This window comes from Myotis myotis, unplaced genomic scaffold (assembly GCF_014108235.1).
Source record: "Myotis myotis isolate mMyoMyo1 unplaced genomic scaffold, mMyoMyo1.p scaffold_m19_p_2, whole genome shotgun sequence".
Classification (NCBI taxonomy): domain Eukaryota; kingdom Metazoa; phylum Chordata; class Mammalia; order Chiroptera; family Vespertilionidae; genus Myotis; species Myotis myotis.
The window spans coordinates 216,820,029-216,842,031 of NW_023416324.1; the positions used below are offsets into that span (position 1 = coordinate 216,820,029).

The 22,003-nt window shown below is 63.5% G+C and overlaps 2 protein-coding genes across 9 annotated transcripts in view; both read left to right on the plus strand.

The window, feature by feature from the left end:
- The window catches only part of TIAM1 (TIAM Rac1 associated GEF 1), a 180,358-nt gene that overhangs the window by 131,616 nt on the left and 26,739 nt on the right, over window positions 1–22,003 (plus strand). For 5 of the 8 annotated variants that reach the window (XM_036350041.1, XM_036350040.1, XM_036350046.1 and 2 more), the window contains 8 exons: window positions 1,114–1,260; window positions 1,577–1,651; window positions 3,633–3,803; window positions 5,678–5,782; window positions 10,456–10,537; window positions 12,657–12,743; window positions 14,721–14,945; window positions 20,655–20,758. In XM_036350041.1, the coding sequence (XP_036205934.1) occupies window positions 1,114–1,260; window positions 1,577–1,651; window positions 3,633–3,803; window positions 5,678–5,782; window positions 10,456–10,537; window positions 12,657–12,743; window positions 14,721–14,945; window positions 20,655–20,758 (996 nt within the window). Of the gene's footprint in view, window positions 1–1,113; window positions 1,261–1,576; window positions 1,652–2,505; window positions 2,603–3,632; window positions 3,804–5,677; window positions 5,783–10,455; window positions 10,538–12,656; window positions 12,744–14,720; window positions 14,946–20,654; window positions 20,759–22,003 lie in introns of those variants that run through there. The other 3 variants (XM_036350043.1, XM_036350048.1, XM_036350045.1) reach the window with 3 other exon arrangements.
- On the plus strand, window positions 17,315–19,281 carry LOC118676322 (formin-like protein 3). Its single transcript, XM_036350049.1, has 2 exons — window positions 17,315–19,010; window positions 19,072–19,281. Exons 1-2 carry the CDS (start codon window positions 17,727–17,729, stop codon window positions 19,240–19,242), a joined length of 1,455 nt encoding a protein of 484 aa, XP_036205942.1. The 5' UTR covers window positions 17,315–17,726; the 3' UTR covers window positions 19,243–19,281.

The window sequence follows — 22,003 nt, forward strand, 5'->3', positions numbered from 1 at the left end:
GATGAGAGAGAATCATGGATCGGCTGCCTCCTGCACTCCCCACACTGGGGATGGAACCCGAACCCTGCCTGTGCCCTGACCGGGGATCAAACCTGACCTCCTGGTTCATAGGTCAAAGCTCAACCACTGAGCCACGCCAGCCCGGCCCAAGTACATATTTTTTTACTTTAACCTTATGGAAATGGTCTCTCTCTCTCTCAATGGTAAGTGGAGAGATCATACATGTCTTTCTCTCTCATGCAAACTCACAGTATGTATTGGACGCAGATCTCCCTGGGGACCCCCTTCTCACTCTCCGTCGTGGTCAGTGGCAGATGGGAACCGGAGTCTCCCTCCCACGTTCTTGTTGGGGCTGCTGGCACCTTGCACACAGCACTCTGGGGTTTAGTTCCTTTTTTTTTTTAAACAAAACACAGCTTCCTTCCTCCTGAACCAGGCACCCTGTCCTGGACCCCCGGCTCTCCCGTCTCCTGCCTCCTTCCCGCTGACCCGGCACCTCCCTGCGCGGGAGGGGGGCGGGTCCGGGGAGCCCCTCCGAGTCCTGGGCGCTCAGACCTGCCGCTTCTCCCCTGAGCGAGGTCACCGCCCACGGGCTCGCTCCGCGGGGCCTCTGACGGGCGGGGGTGGAGCTGGGGACAGTGGTCAGGTGTCTGAGGAGGTGGTTTGTGGAAACGGGAGGAAGCCGAGCGGAAGGGATGGACTCGCGGGGGCCGGCGCGCTGCTCGGGTGTCTGTGCTGACCCGGCAGCGGCGTCCATTCGGAAGGAGCCGCTCCGTGGGGTTCGGGTTCGGGTTCGGGGGAAGCGTGGAGTGTGTTCCGTGTGACCCGGGGCACGGGGTCCAGCCTGGCCGGGCGTCTGGCTGAGACGCGGCCCGTGATCTGTGACTGTTCCGTGTCCGGACCGGTGAGTCGGACACGGACGAGTCGCCCGCCGTCCATGGACACTCGGGTCCAGGGTGGGCCGGGTGCCTGGGCCGTGGGCTCCGGGGTCGGGAGTGGGGGTGCCGGCTGGGGTGACGAGCGCTGGCGCGAGAGGGTGCGATGGTGGGTCCCTGGGGGATGGCCAGCACCTGACGCCGCCCCGCTGTCCGCCGCCCGCCCCGCGCCCCGCAGGTGGCCGCCCGCACCGCCGAGACAGGCGTGAGGCGGCGCACGCAGGCCATGTCGCGCTCCACCAGCAAGCGCCGCAGCCGCTTCTCCTCCCTCTGGGGCCTGGACACCGCCTCCAAGAAGAAGCAAGGGCACCCGAGCATCAACCAGGTGGGCGGGGGGCGGGTCTAGCCCGGGCCACGCCCTCCACGGCCACGCCCCACGGCCCCGCCCCGTCCCCATGCCCCGCCCTCCCATCGCCCGCCCTCCGCGCCCCGCCCTTCTGGTCCCTGCCCTCCCTGTCCCCTCCCATCCCAGGCCCCGCCCTCCGTGCCCCGCCCTCCAGGGCCCCCGCCCCGCCTTCCCGGGCCCCGCCCCTCCCATCCAAGGCCCCGCCCTCGTGCCCCGCCCTCCAGGGCCCCACCCCGCTCCCCGCCACGCCCCCCAGCCCCGCCGGGTTCTCACGTGGGCGCCATGCGTGTTGCAGGTGTTCGGCGAGGGGCCCGAGGCGGTCAAGCAGGCGCTGGAGGAGGCCTTCGACGACGCTGTCCCCGACGACAAGGTAACAGCCCGTCTGTCCTGCAGGCGCCGCCTCCGGGTAAAGCGGCGCCATCAGCTCTCTAAGGGCCGCGGCCCTGTGCTGGCGGGGTTCAGGGTGGAGCGCGGCCAGGCAGCCCTCAGGCTTGGGGGGGTTGTGGGGGCTCCATCCTGAGTCCAGAGGGAACGGGGCCCCGAGCGGAGGCTTCGTGCCTCGCGAACCGTGTCCTGGGCGTCGGGTGAGGAGTGACCCCCCCACTCCCCGCGGGCTCTGCGGCCCCGCTAAGTGCCAAGGACCCTTCTGAGCGAAGGTTCGTCCTAAAAAGCGCACTTGCCTCGCAAGACGAGCGTTCGGCGGGGGAGTCACAGCTGCGCCCGCTCGTGCGTGGACTTGGGGGGCTTTCGGACGCTCTGAGCGGAGAATATGAGCGTTGGTTTGTTTTGCAGGCCCCTTTGTAGCCTCTTCGTACATGGACACCCCGAGCTCTTAGACCCCCACAGTGATGCGCAGCCTCTGGTTGGGGTTCCCTGGGGTTGCTGCAGCCTCACGGGCACCCCGTTCTCAGCCTCAGAGTCAGCATGAGAACCTGAGCGCGGGGTGTCCTGAGCCTCAGGCGGGCGGAGGGGGAAGGTAGACGGTGGCCGCCTCAGGAGGCCCCACACGCGTCCTGCATTCACCCCAAGGTGCTGCCTCCTCTCCCTGCCCCGCCCCCCCGCCCCCCCCAAGGGGAGCGGCCGTCTCCCAGGTGGGGCTGAGGCCCTAGTGGGGCAGAGAGGACGCTGCTCCTGCCCACGCAGCCGGCCTCCCCTCCTCAGGCTCCTCGGCCCGCAGCCTGTGCGCCCTGAGCTCCCGGGGCCTGAGCTCCCGGGGCCTGAGCTCCCGGGGCCTGAGCTGGCCGGATGCTCTTCCAGGGCTCCACTCTGAGCTTGACGTGGTTGATGGGAGAACCAGTGGCTGAGCTGAGCCAGTGGTTGGGTTAGCTTCCTGCCTCCCTCCCTGCCTCCCTCCTTCCCTCCCTGCCTCCCTCCTTCCCTCCCTGCCTCCCTCCTTCCCTCCCTGCCTCCCTCCCTCCCTCCCTGCCTCCCTCCCTGCCTCCCTGCCTCCCTCCTTCCCTCCTTCCCTCCCTCCTTCCCTCCCTGCCTCCCTCCTTCCCTCCCTCCCTCCCTCCCTGCCTCCCTCCCTGCCTCCCTCCCTGCCTCCTGCCTCCCTCCTTCCCTCCTTCCCTCCCTCCCTCCCTCCCTGCCTCCCTCCCTCCCTCCTTCCCTCCCTCCCTCCCTCCCTCCCTCCTTCCCTCCTGCCTCCCTCCCTGCCTCCCTCCCTGCCTCCCTCCCTGCCTCCTTCCCTCCCTCCCTCCCTCCCTGCCTCCCTCCCTCCCTCCTTCCCTCCCTCCCTCCCTCCCTGCCTCCCTCCTTCCCTCCCTGCCTCCCTCCCTGCCTCCCTCCCTGCCTCCCTCCCTGCCTCCTTCCCTCCCTCCCTCCCTCCCTGCCTCCTCCCTCCCTCCTCCTCCCTCCCTCCCTCCCTCCCTCCTTCCCTCCCTGCCTCCTCCTGCCTCCCTCCCTGCCTCCCTCCCTGCCTCCTTCCCTCCCTCCCTCCCTCCCTGCCTCCCTCCTTCCCTCCTTCCCTCCCTCCCTCCCTCCCTCCCTCCCTCCTTCCCTCCTTCCCTCCCTCCCTCCCTCCCTGCCTCCCTCCCTCCCTCCCTCCTTCCCTTCCTCCCTGCCTCCCTCCCTCCCTCCCTCCCTGCCTCCCTCCTTCTCCTGTTTTCTTTCCTTCCTCCCTAGGTTCCTTCTGAATTTCCCAGCCTCTCTTTCCTGCTCGCCCGCCTGGGGTGTCCTGGGCCGGGTGTGAGGTCTGAGGACCGCCCCCCCCACAGCCCTCCTTTCTCTGTACTTCTTCCTCCCTGGGCGCGGCGTCTGCACTGGGTCTTCTCGGGACTAGGAGGCCCTGTGCCCTGGGGTCGGAGTCACTGTCCCCACGGCGGCCGCCCGGCTGACTCTCCCTGTTGCAGATGGAGAAGGAGATGGTCCTGCCCATCACCCACCAGCAGAACCCCGACTGTGACATGTGGGTCCACGAGTATTTCACGCCGTCCTGGTTCTGTCTGCCCGACAACCGGTCCGCGCTGACGGTCGTGCGGCCCGGAGACTCTGCGCGGGACACGCTGGAGGGGGTTTGCAAGGTGAGGCCCTGGGGGCGTCCTGGGGAGCAGAGGCCCCGGGGGTCACCTCCGTCGCTGGCAATGCGGGGTCGGGCGGGGCTCCCCACATGCAGGGCCGTGCGCGTGCCCGGTTCGCACATGGTGGTGGTTCACGGTGTCTGCCACACCTGAGAGTTTTTCCCTGTGATTCAGTGACGGTTACGGAAATAACTATCGGGATGTTCTTAGTTTGGCCTTAAAAACCTATTGTGGGGGAGGGCAGGAGAAGTAAAGAGTATAAACACGTGGAAAATGAACCTCACGGAGGTGGAAATAACTGTCATCAGCAGACCTTTGGGGGGAAGAGACCTTACATTTCACACGTCTATAGAAGCAGACTGATGTCATGAATGCTGGGGTCCCCGTCGCTGGGGTCCCCGTTGCTGGGGTCCGGTCAGTGGGGTCCCGTCACTGGGGTCCCCGTCGCTGGGGTCCCCGTCGCTGGGGTCTCCGTCGCTGGGGTCCCCGTTGCTGGGGTCCGGTTCGCTGGGGTCCCTGTCGCTGGGGTCTGTAATGATCAAATTCTGTTTCCTTTACTCCCACCCCAGCTCTGGGTTATTCTGGAAGCAAATCCCAGGCTCGTTCTCTTTATCTACCTTGCACTTGGGATGAGTCTCCAAAATAAAAGGATGTTTTAAAATGAGTCCATTGAAGCATTTCCTGCCCATGATGCACTGTGTGCTGAAGAGCACTGTCCTCTCTTTTCCCTTCTTTTTTTAAAAGATATTTTTATTGATTTCAGAGAGGAAGAGAGAGGGGGAGAGAGAGAGAGAGAGGGAGGGAGGGAGAGGGCGGGAGGGGGAGAGAAACATCAGTGATGAGAGAGAATCATGGATCAGCTGCCTCCTGCAAGCCCCACACTGGGGATCGAGCCCTCAACCTGGGCCTGTGCCCTGACCAGGAATCGAACCGTCACCTCCTGGTTCCTAGGTCGACGCTCAACCATGAGCCACGCAGGCCAGCCCCCCATCTTGAACGCACATGAGGGCTGTGTATGAAACCATGTCACCGCTCTTGCTTTTTCTGCAACCTTCATCCGAAGATGAGTTTTAGACACAGGAAACCCGCCGGCCGGTCTGGGCCCGGAGGAGGCCTGGGAGCCGAATCCCTGGCTTTTCCCGATTGTTCCTCTGGGCGAGTCGTCCCGCGTGTTTCGAAGCCACACGCTGGGAGCTCGCGTGGGACTCTGTAACTCACCGAAATCCGAGCGTCATCCTCACTGGGACTCGCTTGCAGATGAGCTGCCGACATGGTCCCGTCCCCACGTGTGAAACCCACGTGCCGGGCGCAGCCTCCCTCCCTGTCCCGAGTCAGGCTTTCCCCACGCTCCCCTCCGGCCGCCTATATATATATATATATATATATATATATATATATATATATTTTTTTTTCCTATATATATATATGAATATATATAGGAATATAGATAGGAATATATATATTCCTATCTAATAAAAGAGAGACATGGTAATTAGCGTGTAATTACACGTGTAATCACGTCCACATAATTCCCTGTGTGTGTGAGTGGAATTACGTTGCGGCCTCGTTGCTCTGACGGTGGGTCTTTAAACTTGTCTTTACTGTTGAAGGCGTTGCCGGTGCCCCTTCCCATGGCCCCTGGTCGGATGGGTTTTGTTGCAAATCCCGAGTTAAAGGCTGACCTGGCTCAGGTCGGCCGAGTGCATCGCCAGGTGCCCACGGGGCGCGGCCTGTGTTCAGTGAGAAGGCGCTGAAGTTCGGGTGTAGGTGCAAAGCCTCCGGGACGGTGGACACTTATCCCGGGACCGGACGCCATGTCCCGGGAAACGCGCCCCCTTTTCCCACCGAACATCTCTCCTTCTCCTTTGTCCGCGCAGACGCACCAGCTGGACCCGGCTGCCCACTACCTGCGGCTGAGGTTCCTCGTGGAGAACAGACTGCAGGTCTACGTGCCGCAGCCCGAGGAGGACGTGTACGAGCTGGTAGGCCGCTGCCTTCCGGGCCCTCCACGCAGGGGCGTAAATCCCAGGGGCGCCCATGCGGGTGGTGGCTGGGGAGGGGGAGCGGGTTCTGACCTGCATGGCCCTCGTTCCTTTGGAGTGCGGCTCCTGGGACGGCCCTGCGGGTCCCAGCCTCTCCGCGGGTGCAGCGCCCCCTGTCTATGCAGGGAGCCCGTGCCCTGGCACAGCCGGCCCAGAGCCGCGGGGACGCCATCCGCTCTCCCTGTAGCCTGCCAGGCGTGGTTTTCAGTTGGCGACTGAGGCCCGCTGGCTCTGACTCCATTTCTGTGTGACTCTCCCCGCACGCTGGAACCCACGGCCGCGTCCTGTCGCAGGAAAGAGCTGCCGCTTACTTCTGTGTCCCAGCCTCTCGTGGTGACGTTTAGACAGATCCCGGCCGTCACCTGTGTCTGCGTTTCTTTGTCCGAGTCTGTCCCACACCCGGGTCTCTGTCGGCTCTAAGGACGTGGCGTTGGCAGGAACACGAGGGGACGCTATTCAAGGGTCCCATCAGAGTGGAAGTGACGGTTCACACAGTAGGTGCCCAGGGAACGTTGTCACGGTAACAGAACTGACGCGTTCCTTCTGGCGGCCACGTGGTGCGGTGTCAGTCCCAGGAGAGGATGTGGGAGCCGGGCCCCCCGCCCTGGAGTTTCGCTCCCCTCTGCGCGAGCCATTCCTGGGGCCACGGCTGTGGGCATGGACGTGTGCCTGGTGACGCGTCCCCGTGGTGGGGGTCACCGCGGAGAGCAGAGCCGAGAGCCGGAGCCGGGCCTCCCTCTGGGAAAGGGGATGCGCGTGGCCGGCAGTGAGTGGGGTTCTGTGCAGCCAGCGCTGTGGACGCCCGCTTAACGCCCGCCCGTCGCCAGCCGAGTGCGTTTGGCCCGTGGGGGCGGCCGCGGAGCAGCCCTGCCGGGTGGTTCTTGTGTCTATCAGGGCTCTTTCTTGCGCTGAGTTTAGTCTAAGGAAGTGGGGCTCGGGCCTGTGTCGCTCTAACCCAGCGGTTCTCAGCCTGTGGGTCGCGGCCCCTTTGGCGGTCGAACAACCCTTTCACGGGGGCCGCCTAAGCCCATCCTGCATATCAGATGTTTACATGACGATTCATCACAGTAGCAACTGACAGTTATGAAGTAGCAACGAGAATGATTTTATGGTTGGGCCACAGCATGAGGACCTGTATCTAAAGGGCCAGAAGGTGGAGAACCACTGTTATAAACGAAATCGTCTGAGATAAACGTACCCACAGGCTCTCAAACCAGGTGTCAAGCAGGAGGCCTCCAGGCAGGGACAGGACATGCCCGCTGGGCCGAGGGAAAACCGTGATGGGAACGACGGCGACACGCTGCCCCCTAGGGGCAGAGCGGGCTCGAGGCCCAGAATCAGGAGAAGGCCCAGCCTGTTGTGGGCGCTCAGTGGTGTGACGAAACGCACCGTAAACTTCGTATACTTGGTATTTATAGTTTTGGTGACCGTGTTTTTGAGCTACAGATCAGTATCAACAGATTCTTTTCGAATTTCAGAACTTATCTGTATACGTAAATGTTGGAAGTATCCAATAAAACCCCATCGAGGTGTGCCCTTCACACTGCATTTGGGGGAAGTTGCATTGAATTAGGGTGTCCAGCGAGCGGCTGTGCGTTCAGTTCCTCATCTCCCCATCTTCCTCGCCCCCTCCCCCCAGCTCTCCACTCGCCGCCTGTCAGGTGCCCCAAAAAGAGGGCAGAGAGGAACGGGCGTCCCCCCTCCTCGCTGGAATCCAGTCCTTTCCCAACGCTTGACCGTGCTGTCCGAGCCGGCCCCCAAGGCTGCTGCTCAGGGCCCTACACAGCTGGACGGCACCTAAAAACGCTGTTACTTTTATTGTTGTTTTTTCCAACATTCATCCCCCACTGGCCGCGTCTCTGAGCCTCTGGCACATGGATTTGTTCGGAGCTTTTGTCATGGATTGTGGACATGGCCGTGGGCCTGCGCACCTGCAGGGGTGCTCTCTCCACTGGTAAAGGGGCCCCGTCCTGCAGGGGTGCTCTCTCCACTGGTAAAGGAGCCCCGTCCTGCAGGGGTGCTCCCTCCGCTATTAAAGGGCCCCGTCCTGCAGGGGTGCTCTCTCCACTGGTAAAGGGGCCCCGTCCTGCAGGGGTGCTCCCTCCGCTGTTAAAGGGCCCCGTCCTGCAGGGGTGCTCCCTCCGCTATTAAAGGGCCCCGTCCTGCAGGGGTGCTCCCTCTGCTATTAAAGGGGACCCGTCCTGCAGGGGTGCTCCCTCTGCTATTAAAGGGCCCCGTCCTGCAGGGGTGCTCCCTCTGCTATTAAAGGGGACCCGTCCTGCAGGGGTGCTCTCTCCGCTGTTAAAGGGGCACGTCCTGCAGGGGTGCTCTCTCCGCTGTTAAAAGGGCCCCGTCCTGCAGGGGTGCTCTCTCCGCTGTTAAAGTGGCCCCGTCCTGCAGGGGTGCTCTCTCCGCTGTTAAAGGGGCCCCGTCCTGCAGGGGGGCTCTCTCCGCTGTTAAAGGGGCCCTATCCTGCAGGGGGGCTCTCTCCGCTGTTAAAGGGGCCCTATCCTGCAGGGGTGCTCTCTCTGCTGTTAAAGGTGCCCTATCCTGCAGGGGTGCTCTCTCCGCTGTTAAAGGGGCCCTATCCTGCAGGGGTGCTCTCTCTGCTGTTAAAGGGGCCCCGTCCTGCAGGGGTGCTCTCTCCGCTGTTAAAGGGGCCCTGTCCTGCAGGGGTGCTCTCTCTGCTGTTAAAGGGGCCCTATCCTGCAGGGGTGCTCTCTCTGCTGTTAAAGGGGCCCGTCCTGCAGGGCTGCTCCCTCCGCTGTTAAAGGGGCCCGTCCTGCAGGGGTGCTCTCTCCGCTGTTAAAGGGGCCCGTCCTGCAGGGGTGCTCCCTCCGCTGTTAAAGGGGCCCGTCCTGCAGGGGTGCTCTCTCCGCTGTTAAAGGGGCCCGTCCTGCAGGGGTGCTCCCGCCGCTGTTAAAGGGGCCCTGTCCTGCAGGGGTGCTCTCTCCGCTGTTAAAGGGGCCCCGTCCTGCAGGGGTGCTCTCTCCGCTGTTAAAGGGGCCCGTCCTGCAGGGGTGCTCTCTCCGCTGTTAAAGGGGCCCGTCCTGCAGGGGTGCTCTCTCCGCTGTTAAAGGGCCCGTCCTGCAGGGGTGCTCTCTCGCTGTTAAAGGGGCCCGTCCTGCAGGGGTGCTCTCTCCGCTGTTAAAGGGGCCCGTCCTGCAGGGGTGCTCTCTCCGCTGTTAAAGGGGCCCGTCCTGCAGGGGTGCTCTCTCTCCGCTGTTAAAGGGCCCTGTCCTGCAGGGGTGCTCTCTCCGCTGTTAAAGGGCCCTGTCCTGCAGGGGTGCTCCCTCCGCTGTTAAAGGGGCCCCGTCCTGCAGGGGTGCTCCCTCCGCTGTTAAGGACCCCATCCTGCAGGGGTGCTCTCTCTCCGCTGTTAAGGGGCCCCGTCCTGCAGGGGTTCTCTCTCCGCTGTTAAAGGGGCCCCGTCCTGCAGGGGTGCTCTCTCTGCTGTTAAAGGGGCCCTGTCCTGCAGGGGTGCTCTCTCCGCTGTTAAAGGGGCACCGTCCTGCAGGGGTGCTCTGTCCCCTGTTAAAGGGCCCTGTTCTGCAGGGGTGCTCTCTCTGCTGTTAAAGGGGCCCTTCCTGCAGGGGTGCTCTGTCCCCTGTTAAAGGGCCCTGTTCTGCAGGGGTGCTCTCTCAGCTGTGAAAAGGGGGCCTGTCCTGCAGGGGTGCTCTCTCCGCTGTTAAAGGGGCACCGTCCTGCAGGGGTGCTCTCTCTGCTGTTAAAGGGGCCCTGTCCTGCTGGGGTGCTCTCTCCGCTGTTAAAGGGGTCCCAAGGTACCTGGGAGTGAGTGAAGACCAAGGGCGAGGGCAGAACTTGGAAGTGACTGTCCGAGCGATGATTGTCAGACACAGGAGAACGAGCCGACCGGTTAATTGCAGTGAAACCTCTGACGTGTGAGCTGCACACGCCTCTCCTCTCCTCCCTGGAGACTGGTTCAAGTCCACACTGAGTTTCCTGGGTCTCGGTGGTGTCATCCAGGGGCTGAAAGAGGGTGTCCCCACCTAGACAGGGAGTCCCCCCAAGCACGTGACCGCACCGTGACAGCGGTGGTCAGTTTGAGTGCCGTGTATTTCAGTAAGCACCGCCTTCGCAGCTGTGCGGGGTGTGCACTTTGGGGGACACCCTGTATAATCGTCGTCTGTTTCGTGCTGTAATTTGTCCACCTGTCTGTTCTGCCATGAACTTCGGGGCAGGTTTGCCCGTGCACGGAAGGGACCGGGCGCACTGGGACCTCCCGTCTCCGGGCCCCACGGCAGGACCGGTGCCTCTGCCTGGTCTTGCACGTTGTTAGATGTTTGTTGAGCTCACTCGTTCCTACTGAGGGACTTGGGCGATCACGTGGGGAAGTGCCGGCGCTCGGCATTGGAGCCACAGCTCCGTCCCCGTGGCATGCGCCCCGCCACGCCCGCTCCCGCCCAGCGGCTCCCGAGGGGTCACTGCTCCCTGTGCGCGGTTTCCGATGGGTACGCAGCTCAGGGCGGGCATGCGAGCCTGGGCGCGGGAGGGGCTCAGCGCGCCCGGAGTGTGGCGAGGAGAAAGATTCACAAAGTGAGGCAGCCCCACACCGCCATCGCTAACGGCCTGACGGCGCCCTGTCGTTCCAGCTGTACCAGGAGATCGAGATCTGCCCCAAGGCCACGCGGAGCCTGCAGGTGGAGAAGTCGGACGCGGCCGGGGACAGCTACGGTGCGTGCGAACCCGCGGTCTTCGGTGACTCCCTCGTGGGAGCCGTTCCCCGGTGAACGTGGGTAAAATGCCTGGGGGCGGGTCAGGCCACAGCCCGTCCGGGTTCTGGGCTCGGCAAGGCAGCCACAGGGGAAAAGAGGAATCTCTGCCCCGGCCGGTGTGGCTCAGTGGATGGAGCATCGGCCTGTGGACCCAGGGTTCCGGGTTCGATTCCGGTCAAGGGCACGTACCTCGGGTGCAGGCTCCTCCCTGGCCTGGGCCTGGTCGGGGCGCGTGCAGGAGGCAGCCAGTCGGTGTGTCTCTCTCATGTCGATGTTTCTCTCTGCCTCTCCCTCTCCCTTCCACTCTCCCTAATAATCAATGGAAAATGCCCTCGGGTGGGGGAGGATTGACAACGACAAGAACAAACATCTCACAGCTGTAACCCCGGGCGTGCTGTGGCTACAGGGACTGGCTGGGTTGGGAGTGGATAGCTCTGTTAGGATGCACCCCGATGCTGAGGGGAGTTTGTCTTCCTCGCCCCAAAGCATGCAGAACCCCCTCCCCCTCAGGACAGGCCAGAGGGGTCCCCGAGGCGACCCTCACACTCGCCGCTGCACGGCGAGAGCCCACCCACAGGGTGTGGGTGCGGCCATGGGGGTGATTCATCCAGGATGTCCGCACAGGGTCTAGCAGATGAGACGTGCTCTCCTCTGAGGGGCAGGCAGGGACACCTGGGTCAGTTTGACTCGCGGATAAAATTAGTTTTATTTGAGGGGGGCTTCTTGACACCCCCCCCATCCCAACCCCCCCCCCCCCCCCACACACACACAGAAATAACCTGGAAGCTAGAAGTTGCTGTAAGAATGGAGTTCAGGATAAGAGGATGCAATGACATCTTTGCGCCCTGGCTGGTGCCGTCAGTTGGTTGAAAGGCGTCCTGTGTACCCAGAGGTCATGGCTCGATTCCGGTCAAGGGCACATGCCCGGGTTGCAGGCTGGAACCCCAGTAGGGGGTGTGCAGGAGGCAGCCGATCGATGTTTCTCTCTCTCTCTCTCTCTCTCTCTCTCTCTCTCTCTCTCCTCTCTCTCCCTCTCTCCCTCTCTCCCTCTCTCCCTCTCCCTCTCCCTTTCTCTCTCAAATCCATAAAAACGTGTTTTTTAAACATGAGGTCGTTGGAACATCCGCAGGGCGTGGCCCCGTTCTCCATCTGAGGCACCCGATGCCCGCGTGGGCGGGCCGTGGGTCCTGTGGCCTGCGTGGGCGCTGTTTCCAGGACCTGCGAACAAAACAAAGAACATGCTGGTTATGACTCGGCCCGCCCTCTCGGGGACGCTCCGGCCCGGCCCGCCTGAGTTCTGTTTTGTCACTTGCCTGTTGTGTGAGCCGCTGTGCTCTGCCCGGCCCTCAGCCAGGTCGCTGCCTGAAGGGTTGTCCCCCCCGGGGCCGAGCTGTGTCCACGTCACGGTGGCCTGAGTTCCACGCAGCCCCCTTTGGTTCTGCCCCAGTGTTCTTCCCGAGGGAGAGCGCGTGTCCTGGGAGGACGTACATGAGCCTGGAGGCGGCCAGGACTGGGAGCTGTTTGGGGCGTGTTCTGCCCTTTGTCCTGAAGGGTCAGCCACGCCCAGGACTGGCCACTCGTGGCTCTGAGCTCAGGACCCCGGCCACGGGCAGGCTCACCTGACACGTGCAGTGTGAGACCAGCCGGGTTCGTGTGAGGTTGGATTTGGAGGGAGTGGCTGCTGGACGCTCTTTGCAGAGTTTTAATGATGAGAGCAGTGTCCACGGGCAGCACGTGGGGTCGCGCACACCTGTGACCTCCGGGGAAGAGATGCGCTGAGGGTGAGACCCAGCCGAGGGGAGCGAGGACTGTGCTGAGGAGGAGGCTGAGGATGGGGATGGTGGGGGTGGCCGCGCCAGGCGGGACCGACACCCTGGCCCCCGGTGGAGTTGGCAGCCGCGTGCAGAGCGAGGCCGGGAGGTTAGTGGTGGGTAGTGACGTCTGTTACCTGAACACGCACTTTCCTGCTTCGTGAACGGTGCGCGGGAAACGCCGAGGCTCCGATCCGCACACAGAAGCCCCGACAGACCAGCCCGCGTGCGCTCAGCGCCCAGGTGACCCCGCTGTCTCTGTCCCAGGCTTCTCCCTCTCCTCCGTGGAGGAGGACGGCGTCCGAAGGCTCTACGTGAGCAGCGTGAGGGACACGGGGCTGGCAGCCAAGAAAGGTGGGTCTCTGTGTTCTGCCTGCCTGTCTCCCTGTCTCCCTGTCTGCCTGTCTTCCTGTCTGCCTGTCTCCTGTCTGCCTGTCTTCCTGTCTGCCTGTCTCCCTGTCTGCCTGTCTCCCTGTCTGCCTGTCCGCCTGTCTCCCTGTCTGCCGTCTCCCTGTCTGCCTGTCTCCCTGTCTGCCTGTCTCCCTGTCTGCCTGTCTCCTGTCTGCCTGTCTGCCTGTCTCCCTGTCTGCCTGTCTCCCTGTCTGCCTGTCTCCTGTCTGCCTGTCTGCCTGTCTCCCTGTCTGCCTGTCTCCTGTCTCCCTGTCTGCCTATCTCCTGTCTGCCTGTCTCCTGTCTCCCTGTCTGCCTGTCTGCCTGTCTCCCTGTCTGCCTGTCTCCTGTCTGCCTGTCTCCCTGTCTGCCTGTCTCCCTGTCTCCCTGTCTGCCTGTCTCCTGTCTCCCTGTCTGCCTATCTCCTGTCTCCCTGTCTGCCTATCTCCTGTCTGCCTGTCTGCCTGTCTCCCTGTCTGCCTGTCTCCCTGTCTGCCTGTCTCCCTGTCTGCCTGTCTCCTGTCTGCCTGTCTCCCTGTCTGCCTGTCTCCTGTCTGCCTGTCTGCCTGCCTGTCTGCCTGTCTGCCTGTCTCCCTGTCTCCCTGTCTGTCTCTCCTAAATTGCCTCTGGGTTTCCTCTAGTTGGTGAGTGAGAAAGATCTGCCCAAATTCTCTGTAACGAGTGTGTGAATACGTGTCATTGAAAACCCAGGGAATATGGATGATATTCCACACACTCAGGTGTGTCAGGAATGTCATAATCTCAGATTTAAAATATATATATATATATATATATATATTACTGATTTCAGAGAGGAAGGCAGAGGGAGAGAGAGATGGAAACACCAGTGATGAGAGAGAGTCATCGATTGGCTGCCTCCTGCACGCCCCTCACTGGGGATCGATCCTATAACCTGGGCCTGTGCCCTGACCGGCATTCGAACTGTGACCTCCTGGGTCATGGGTTGATGCTCAACCACTGAGCCACGCCGGCCGGCCTGGGTCCTCCTGCAGCAGAACTTCAGGAGGGAGGACCCTCGGTACTCCATCCACGCTGGTCAGAGCCGACAGGGCCGCCCCGGGCTGCACGGCCGTCTGAGCAGGCGCTGTGGCCGCCACCTGTGGAGCAGCCTCTGTAGAAGCAGAGAAGCAGGGTCCGCCTGCAGCCCGGCCCCTTGGGGAGCAGAGCCCCTCTCGCCGAGCCCGCCTGCGCCCTCCTGGGGGCCGCCTCCCCGCCTCTTTCCCTGCAGGGAGCCTTCTCACCAGATTTCCTTCCCCTGACCGGTCCTCCGGGCTCCCGCCCTCTCGTACTTCTGGAATGTTCTTTCACTGACTGACTGACCTGCCCCGGCCCGTCACGCTTCCTGTTCTCCGAGGCCCGGCGGCTCCTTTGGGCCCCGGACGTGGGCAGCTTTCCCACCTGCTTTCAAAGGCAGCAGCCTCTTCAGGGACTTTCCACGAGGCCCTGATGTGGTTACAAAAAAACACACAAAACAGCAAAAAATGATCATAGCGACTCGGTGAGCCCTCGTCCCCAGATGTGCCTGCAGTAGGCCGGCCTCCCTGCCACACGGAGCAGCGCCCTGCGTGCGGCCCACAGACGCGGGGACGGTCCTCGCGCCCCCGGGTGTGGCCCAGGCGGCCACACAGTGACTGGAGGGCGCGTCTCTGTCCCCCTCGAGGCAGCGTTTGTGGGGAGACGTCGGCAGGCTCTTGGGGCCCACGGACTCGGGGAGTAGATTTCTCCAGATGGCGTTCAGGCCAGGGCCGCGCCGGGCAGGGCAGGCGACCCCACGCCTGGAGCCTCCGGGCCTGGGGCCCTGCACCTGCTCCCCTTCGGGGCACCGTCTGTGCGGCAGGACTTGGGGTGCAGCCTCCCCCACCCCCTCCCTGGCTGTGCCACTGCCTCTGTGTGAAACTCAACTTTTCCATCACGTTGCAGGCCTGAAGGTGGGAGATGAGATTCTCGAAATCAACAATCGCGTGGCCGCCACCCTGAGCCCCGCGGCCCTCAGGGACTTCCTCTCGCAGCCCAGCCTGGGCCTCCTGGTGCGGACGCGCCCCGAGCTGGAGGGGGGCGTCCTGCTGCTGGGGAGCCCGCCCCACCGTGCCGACGGCCCCACCGAACCCGGCCAGAGCCCCCTCGCCTTCCTCCCCGGCAGCCCAGGTAAGGCTGCGACCTGCAGCGTGTGGCCGCGTGCGGAGCTGGGGTGCCTGCGACGGGGACCCGCTGCTCTGTGGCTCAGGGACGGGGTTCCTCAGGGGCGGGGTGCCGCAGGGACGGGGTGCTGCAGGGATGGGGTGTGGGGAGGAGCCGGCGGAGCCTGTGCTTCCTGTGGCGCTGCTGCGGGCAGGCGCTCTGGTTCTGGGGAGGACTGTTTAGCCACACTCCTGCCTGCCCCACGTGGAGGGCATCCCCCCTGCTGCTCTCACCGGTCGTTTTGGAGAAAGACGAGTGGACAGAGGCCACCGCCTCGGGGCTGTGGACCGAGATAGGGACACGGAAGTGCCAGGAGCCATAGGAGGGGCTGGGGCTGTGAGCCCTACGCCCGCCGTCCACGTCCCCACCGTCCACGTCCCACCCCAGCCCCGCAGCCCACGCCCGCTCCTGAGCGACAGAGGACGCTTGATGCCCAAGTAGACGGGGCTCCGACCCTTGTTGGTCCTCTTTTTTTTTTTTTTTTTTTTACATTTTAAAAAAAATATATTTTATAGATTTTTTACAGAGAGGAAGGGAGAGGGACTGAGAGTTAGAAACATCGATGAGAGAGAAACATCGATCAGCTGCCTCCTGCACACCCCCCACTGGGGATGTGCCCGCAACCCAGGTACATGCCCTTGACCGGAATCGAACCTGGGACCCTTCAGTCCGCAGGCTGACGCTCTATCCACTGAGCCAAACCGGTCAGGGCTGGTCCTCTTGTCTCTTGGGGTGTTTGCCTCAGAGTCCCGGAGGGTGAGCCCTGCCCGCCCCACCTGCTGCCCTCCCTCCTGGGGACACCTTCCCTCCAGGGGGACACCTTCCCTCCAGGGGGAGCTGCGTGAATGCTCCCTGCCCAGGAGGCCTTCCTGGGGCCCCCAGGGTGCGCCCCCTGCTCTGGATCCCCGGGCGCCCAGAGGGGCCTGTACGGGACCCTGTCCCATCACCTGTCCCTCAGGTGTGTCTGCGTGTGGCCTGTCTTCTTCCAGGGGCTCTCGGGTGAGAGGGTCCCGACCACCCCGTTCTGGAGTTGGGCTCCATTTCGTAGGCTGGGGTTTTGAATTTATTTTCTTTTAAAAACTTGGGTTAAAGAGAAAAGTCTTCAGTTTCAAAATCTGAGTGTAGGCAGCACCCGGGCGCTCGGGGAGGCTTCCGGGGGCCGAGGCTTCCGAAAATCAGGCGCTTTTTACTGTTGACGGCCTTGACCTGTGACATCATTGTGGTCATTGTCGGGCCGCGGCCCAGTCAGACCTGCAGGATGTGTGTGACCCCTGAGCCCTGGGCCTTAGCTGTGCGGCCGGGACCCTGGCGCTGTTCCTCCCTGTGACCACGAGGGGGCAGGCGCGGCCGGAGCCCTGGCCGACAGGTGCCTGGAACGCAGACAGCGAGGCTGTTCCTTGGGTCATTAAAGGGTTTTCCTGCAGCCGGAGGGTCAGGGCCGCGGGGGGGGGGGGGGGGGGGGGGGGGGGGGGGGGGGGGGGGGGGGGGGGGGGGGGGGGGGGGGGGGGGGGGGGGGGGGGGGGGGGGGGGGGGGGGGGCGGGGGGGTCAGGCCGGGGGGTCAGGGCTGCGGGGGGTCAGGCCGCGGGGGGTCAGGCTGCGGGGGGTCGGGGCGGGGGGGTCAGGCTGCGGGGGGGGGGCGGGGGGGTCAGGCGGGGGGGTCAGGCGCGGGGGGGTCAGGCGCGGGGGTCAGGCGCGGGGGGGGGGGGGGTGCGGGTCAGGCTGCGGGGGTCAGCGCGGGGTCAGCGCGGGGGGGGGTCAGGCCGCGGGGGGTCAGGCCGCGGGGGTCAGGCTGCGGGGGTCAGGCTGCGGGGGGGGGGGACGGGGGGGGGGTCAGGCCGCGGGGGTCAGGCTGTGGGGGTCAGGCTGCGGCAGAGTGTTTACGGCCGGAGCCCTCCCGGGGCTCAGGGGTGGGAAGCAGGGGGTGGCGGGCGGGGTGTGGCCAGCTCCGGCCTGGGGCCTGTTTTTTGTAAACAGTCTGATTGGAACCCCGTCCTGGGGTCACTTACGTCTCGGCAGGCGGGCGGGGGAGCCGACAGGACAGGGCTGGTGTCTGCGAAGTTGCAAACTGGCCCTTTGCGGGGAGGGCTTGCGACCCCAGGCCCCTGCGGCTAGCGGTCCCCAGGCTGCTCCTGTGAGGAGGGCGCTGGTGTCGTGTTTACCTTTAAAGGCTGTGTATGTACTTTGCAACTTTAAACTTTTTATTAAAGTTTAAGAAAATGTATTTTTTATTGGTTTCAGAGAGGGAGGGAGAGGGAGGGAGAGAAGCACCAGTGATGAGAGGATCACGGATCGGCTGCCCCCGCTCGCCCGACCTGGGGATGGAGCCGCAGCGGCCGGCGCCCTGACCGGGAGTCAGCCATGGCCTCCTGGTGCCTAGGTCGACGCTCACCACCGAGCCACACCGGCCGGGCACAGATTTCTTCATAACATTTTAAAAATAAAACACGTATTTCGGTATCGGCACCTGATTTAGACACATGCGTGGCTGTGGACCCCGTTTCACCTGCCGGCGTTTCAGAATGAGCCACTGACCTTTCTGTCCTCGCCACGTTACCTCCTCCGGACAGACACGCCCCTAAGGCCGGTGTGGATGGACTTTTCTCCAGGCCGATGTCCTGACTGACCGGGCATCGCGGTTCCGTCCTCACACCCCCACGGGGCGCCGGGCTTGTTCTGTAACCGCTTCGTCGTTAAGACTCTGCCGTGGTCCCGCCCCTTCGAGCCCCGCAGCCGGTCAGGAATACAGCATGCGGGAGGCGGGAGGCGGGAAGGCGGGGGTGGGTTCTCGAAGGTTCTATGGCCGCACCACGAATCAGTCAGTTCCGGAGGAGTTCTCCGTGCTCAGCCCCGCAGACCAGCGGGGAGTGAGGGGAGGCCTGGGGGAAGCACCGCCTGGGCCTCCCTCTCCCTTCTCGCTGCCGCTTCCGGTCCCCGTTGGCCGCTTCCGGTCCCTGCTGGCCGCTCCCGGTCCCCGTTGGCCGCTTCCGGTCCCCGTTGGCCGCTTCCGGTCCCTGCTGGCCGCTTCCGGTCCCCTTTGGCCGCTCCCGGTCCCCGTTGTCCGCTCCCGGTCCCCGCTGTCCGCTCCCGGTCCCCGTTGGCCGCTTCCGGTCCCTGCTGGCCGCTTCCGGTCCCCGTTGGCCGCTCCCGGTCCCCGTTGTCCGCTCCTGGTCCCTGCTGGCCGCTCCCGGTCCCCGTTGGCCGCTCCCGGTCCCTGTTGTCCGCTCCCGGTCCCTGCTGGCCGCTCCCGGTCCCCGTTGGCCGCTTCCGGTCCCTGCTGGCCGCTTCCGGTTTCTGCTGGCCGCTTCCGGTCCCCGTTGGCCGCTCCCGGTCCCTGTTGTCCGCTCCTGGTCCCTGCTGGCCGCTTCCGGTCCCCGTTGGCCGCTTCCGGTCCCTGCTGGCCGCTTCCGGGTCTGCTGGCCGCTTCCGGTCCCTGCTGGCCGTTTCCGGTCCCCGCTGGCCGGGAGAGGCGGAAGGCAGGTGCGTGCACAGGATGGACAGCAGAGGGAGGATGGACAGCAGAGGGAGGATGGACAGCAGAGGGAGGCCCCGAGCTGAGCAGAGCGCGGGGCCTGCACACAGCTGGCCGCCCCACACGCAGGACAGGACGCGGCTGGGGCAGGGCCCGTGGGCGCACCTGTGCGGGCGGACGGTCGCCAGGAGGACAGGATGGGCAGGTGGAGGGTGACGCAGAGCCCCCTTCAGGGCCCGCGCGGGTGTCCCAGCCTCGGCGGAGGGAGGGCCCGAGTGCCCGGAGCCCAGGGGGGCCACCCCGTCTTCCAGGGCGGAGGTCGGAGGGAGGGCCCGAGTGCCCCGAGCCCAGGGGGGCCACCCCGTCTTCCAGGGCGGAGGTCGGAGGGAGGGCCCGAGTGCCCCGAGCCCAGGGGGGCCACCCCGTCTTCCAGGGCGGAGGTCGGAGGGAGGGCCCGAGTGCCCGGAGCCCAGGGGGGCCACCCCGTCTTCCAGGGCGGAGGTCGGAGGGAGGGCCCGAGTGCCCCGAGCCCAGGGGGGCCACCCCGTCTTCCAGGGCGGAGGTCGGAGGGAGGGCCCGAGTGCCCCGAGCCCAGGGGGGCCACCCCGTCTTCCAGGGCGGAGGCCGCAGGCTCGGCCGGTCCTCCCGGAGCCTGTCTGGCCCGTGTGAGCAGCGCTCGGGCGGGTGTGACCCAGAAGCGCCTCTGGGAGGGGCAGGCTCTGCCCGGTAACCTGAGGCCGCTCCTTTTTTCTTACTGGAGGATATCTTTTTCCATGGATTTTTTTTCTTTTTAAGAGCGAAGAGCCCTGGCCGGTTTGGCTCAGTGGATAGAGCGTCAGCCTGTGGACTGAAGGGTCCCAGTTTCCATTCCGGACAAGGACACAGGCCTGGGTTGCGGGCTCCATCCCCAGTGTGGGGCGTGCAAGAGGCAGCCGATCAGTGATTCTCATCATTGGTGTTTCTATCTCTCTCTCCCTCTCCCTTCCTCTCTGAAATCAATAAAAATATATATAAAAAAAAAAAAGAGCAGAAGGGTGTTGGTGGGGGGAGAGCGAGAAAGAGAGAGAGAGACAGAGAGATAAGTATTGCTCTGAGAGAGACATATCGATTGGTTGCCTCCCCACTTGCCCCGCCCTGAGCCAAGGAGGGGACCTGTAACCCAGGTACGTGCCCTTGACCAGGAATTGAACCCACAACCCTTCCGTCTGTAGGCTGGTGCTCTAACCACTGAGCGCACGGGCCAGGCTGTGGCTCCTTTTTTCTCTCACTGCCCCGTCTCCGCTCAGACTGCAGCCAGCAAGTTGTCTGATGAGTTTATGAGTCGCACCCACTGACAGCACCTCCTTCCCAGGTGGGAGGGGTGAGGCTCAATCCCAGATGGAGCCGGCCCTTCACAGTCGCGGGGGGTGGGGGGGGGCACAGCTGGGTGGTCCTGAAACTCCTGGTGATTCTAACGCTCAGCCGGGATGGGGCCATGACCCAGGCCACCAGCTACTCGCAGAGCTTCAGTGTATGAATTTGGGGGGGCCCCATAACTATCATTATGGTCTACTAGAGGCCCGGTGCGTGAAAATTCATGCGGTTCCTCAGCCCAGCCTGCGCCCTCTTGCAGTCTGGGAGCCCTCAGATGTCCCACTGATGGCTTAGGCCAGGGGTGGGCAAACTTTTTGACTCGAGGGCCACAATGGGTTCTTAAACTGGACTCAGAAGAAGGAGCTGTGGCTGTGTTTCCCGACGTTGCCATGTTAACGCTGCTGCTGAAGGAGCGGAGGGGAGAGCGAGAGAACCCTCCGCTCTTTCGGCTCCGCGGGCGGATAGAACAGCCGTAGTTTGCCCACAGCTGGCTTAGGCTCATCCCCAGATCGCCGTCCCCTCCCTCTGCCCGCTGCCACCCGCCTGGGCTGGCCTGGCGCCACCCGCTCGCTGGCCCTGCCCCCTGTCCACCTGTAGTTCCGCCGTTCAGTCGATTTGCATATTAGGCTTTTATTATATAGAATAAGTAATAAAAACACGCTATCCTATTAAACAGTGACAGCAGCAGCACCAACACAAATGATGAAAACTAACCCTGAGCCGAGGGCGTGGAACTGGCACTTGGCGGGTGTGACGATGCGTTCTCTCTGGGAGTGGATGCCCGCCCCTCATGGGCTGACCTGTGGTGGTCACTGTCCCGTCCCCCCACATCCCTTCTGCTTCCATCCCACAGGGCCCGGCCTGGGCGGTGCGCAGGGCAGCGGTGCGGAGCCCGCCCCCGTGGAGGCTGAGGGGCTGGACCCCGAGTCCTCGGATGACACGGACCTCAGCAGCAAGGTGAGAGCTTTTCATTTTCACCTCCTGCATCCCGGCCGCCTCTGCAGCTGGATGTGGCGGACGCCCCCTCCACGGGGCCCAGGAGTTCCATTTGGGAGATGTCGCTAAATAATTCTCAGAACCCAAAGGCAGCCTCGCTGACAAGCCCGTAGGCGGGAGGCAGGCACAGCTGTCACTGGGTGAAGTCCGACTCATCTCCTCTCGCCGTGCGGTTCGGTCAGCTCCGTGGTCTGTGACTTGTGGTTTTTGCCGTGAGCTTCTGCGCCTCGTGCCAGCTTTGGTTAGAAGTGAGCCCCTTAGCGTGGCTCAGCGGTTGAGCGTCGACCTATGAACCAGGAGGTCACGGTTTGATTCCCGGTCAGGGCACAGGCCCGGGTTGCAGGCTTGATCCCCAGTGTGGGGCGTGCAGGAGGCAGCCGATCCATGATTCTCTCTTATCATTGATGTTTCTAACTCTCTTTCCCTCTCCCTTCCTCTCTGAAATCAATAAAAATCTATAATAATAAAAGCATAACATGCTAATTAGACCGGACAGCCGGACCTCCTTCCAGACGACCTTCCAGACGAAGCTGGGGCTGCGAGGGCCGAGCCCCTTGCGCAAACCGTGTGCCCTGGGCCTCTCATATATTCGTATATAAAAGGATTTGCCGAAGGTTAAGCCGTGGCCCTTACTTGACTTTTACTTCTATTTGTGGGGGGGCCAGTGGCTCTCTAGAGAAACAGGTATTTCCATGCTGAGAGAAGACATTTGGAAGGGCATTTATGTAGTTATTTTGTTACTGAGGCTAAAAAGGCGGATTCTCGATTTCCAGCGTGGGTGGGAGCACAGCTATGCTTCCTGTCCCTGAAGCCTTTACTGTTGAATTCTTTCTGACTTGGTCATCTATGCTCCCTGTCATCGCCCAGTCCTTCTTCCCTGGTGGGTTTTGAGTCGTTTCCGTGTTGAATGCAGTGAGTCATGAGGTCGGGGGAGCAGGAAGGAAGAGGCCCAGGGTCTGTGCGCTGACCCCAGGCGTCTGTCTGACTCCATGGTTCTTTGTGCAGAAGAGGAGGCGCTGAGACTCGCCTGGACTCACAGGTTGGATGTAGGGACGGGCGCCGCTGTCCCCGTTCCCTGTCGGGTGTCAGTGTGTGACGGAGGGTGGGGCCAGGTCACAGATGTTTGAGGATCCGATGGGCCGGGCTGCACTGCAGCTTTAGGTTCCTGTTCCTCTCCCTGGGCCGGGCGCCCGTGGGTCCTGCACT

What these genes read in the sequence shown, in the direction of transcription:
- LOC118676322 (XM_036350049.1), top strand. Translation starts at nt 17,727, where the DNA reads ATGCGGGAGGCGGGAGGCGGGAAGGCGGGGGTGGGTTCTCGAAGGTTC. An exon ending in CCCCGTCTTCCAGGGCGGAG is followed by an intron (nt 19,011 to 19,071) that starts GTCGGAGGGAGG and finishes TCCAGGGCGGAG; the next exon opens with GCCGCAGGCTCGGCCGGTCC.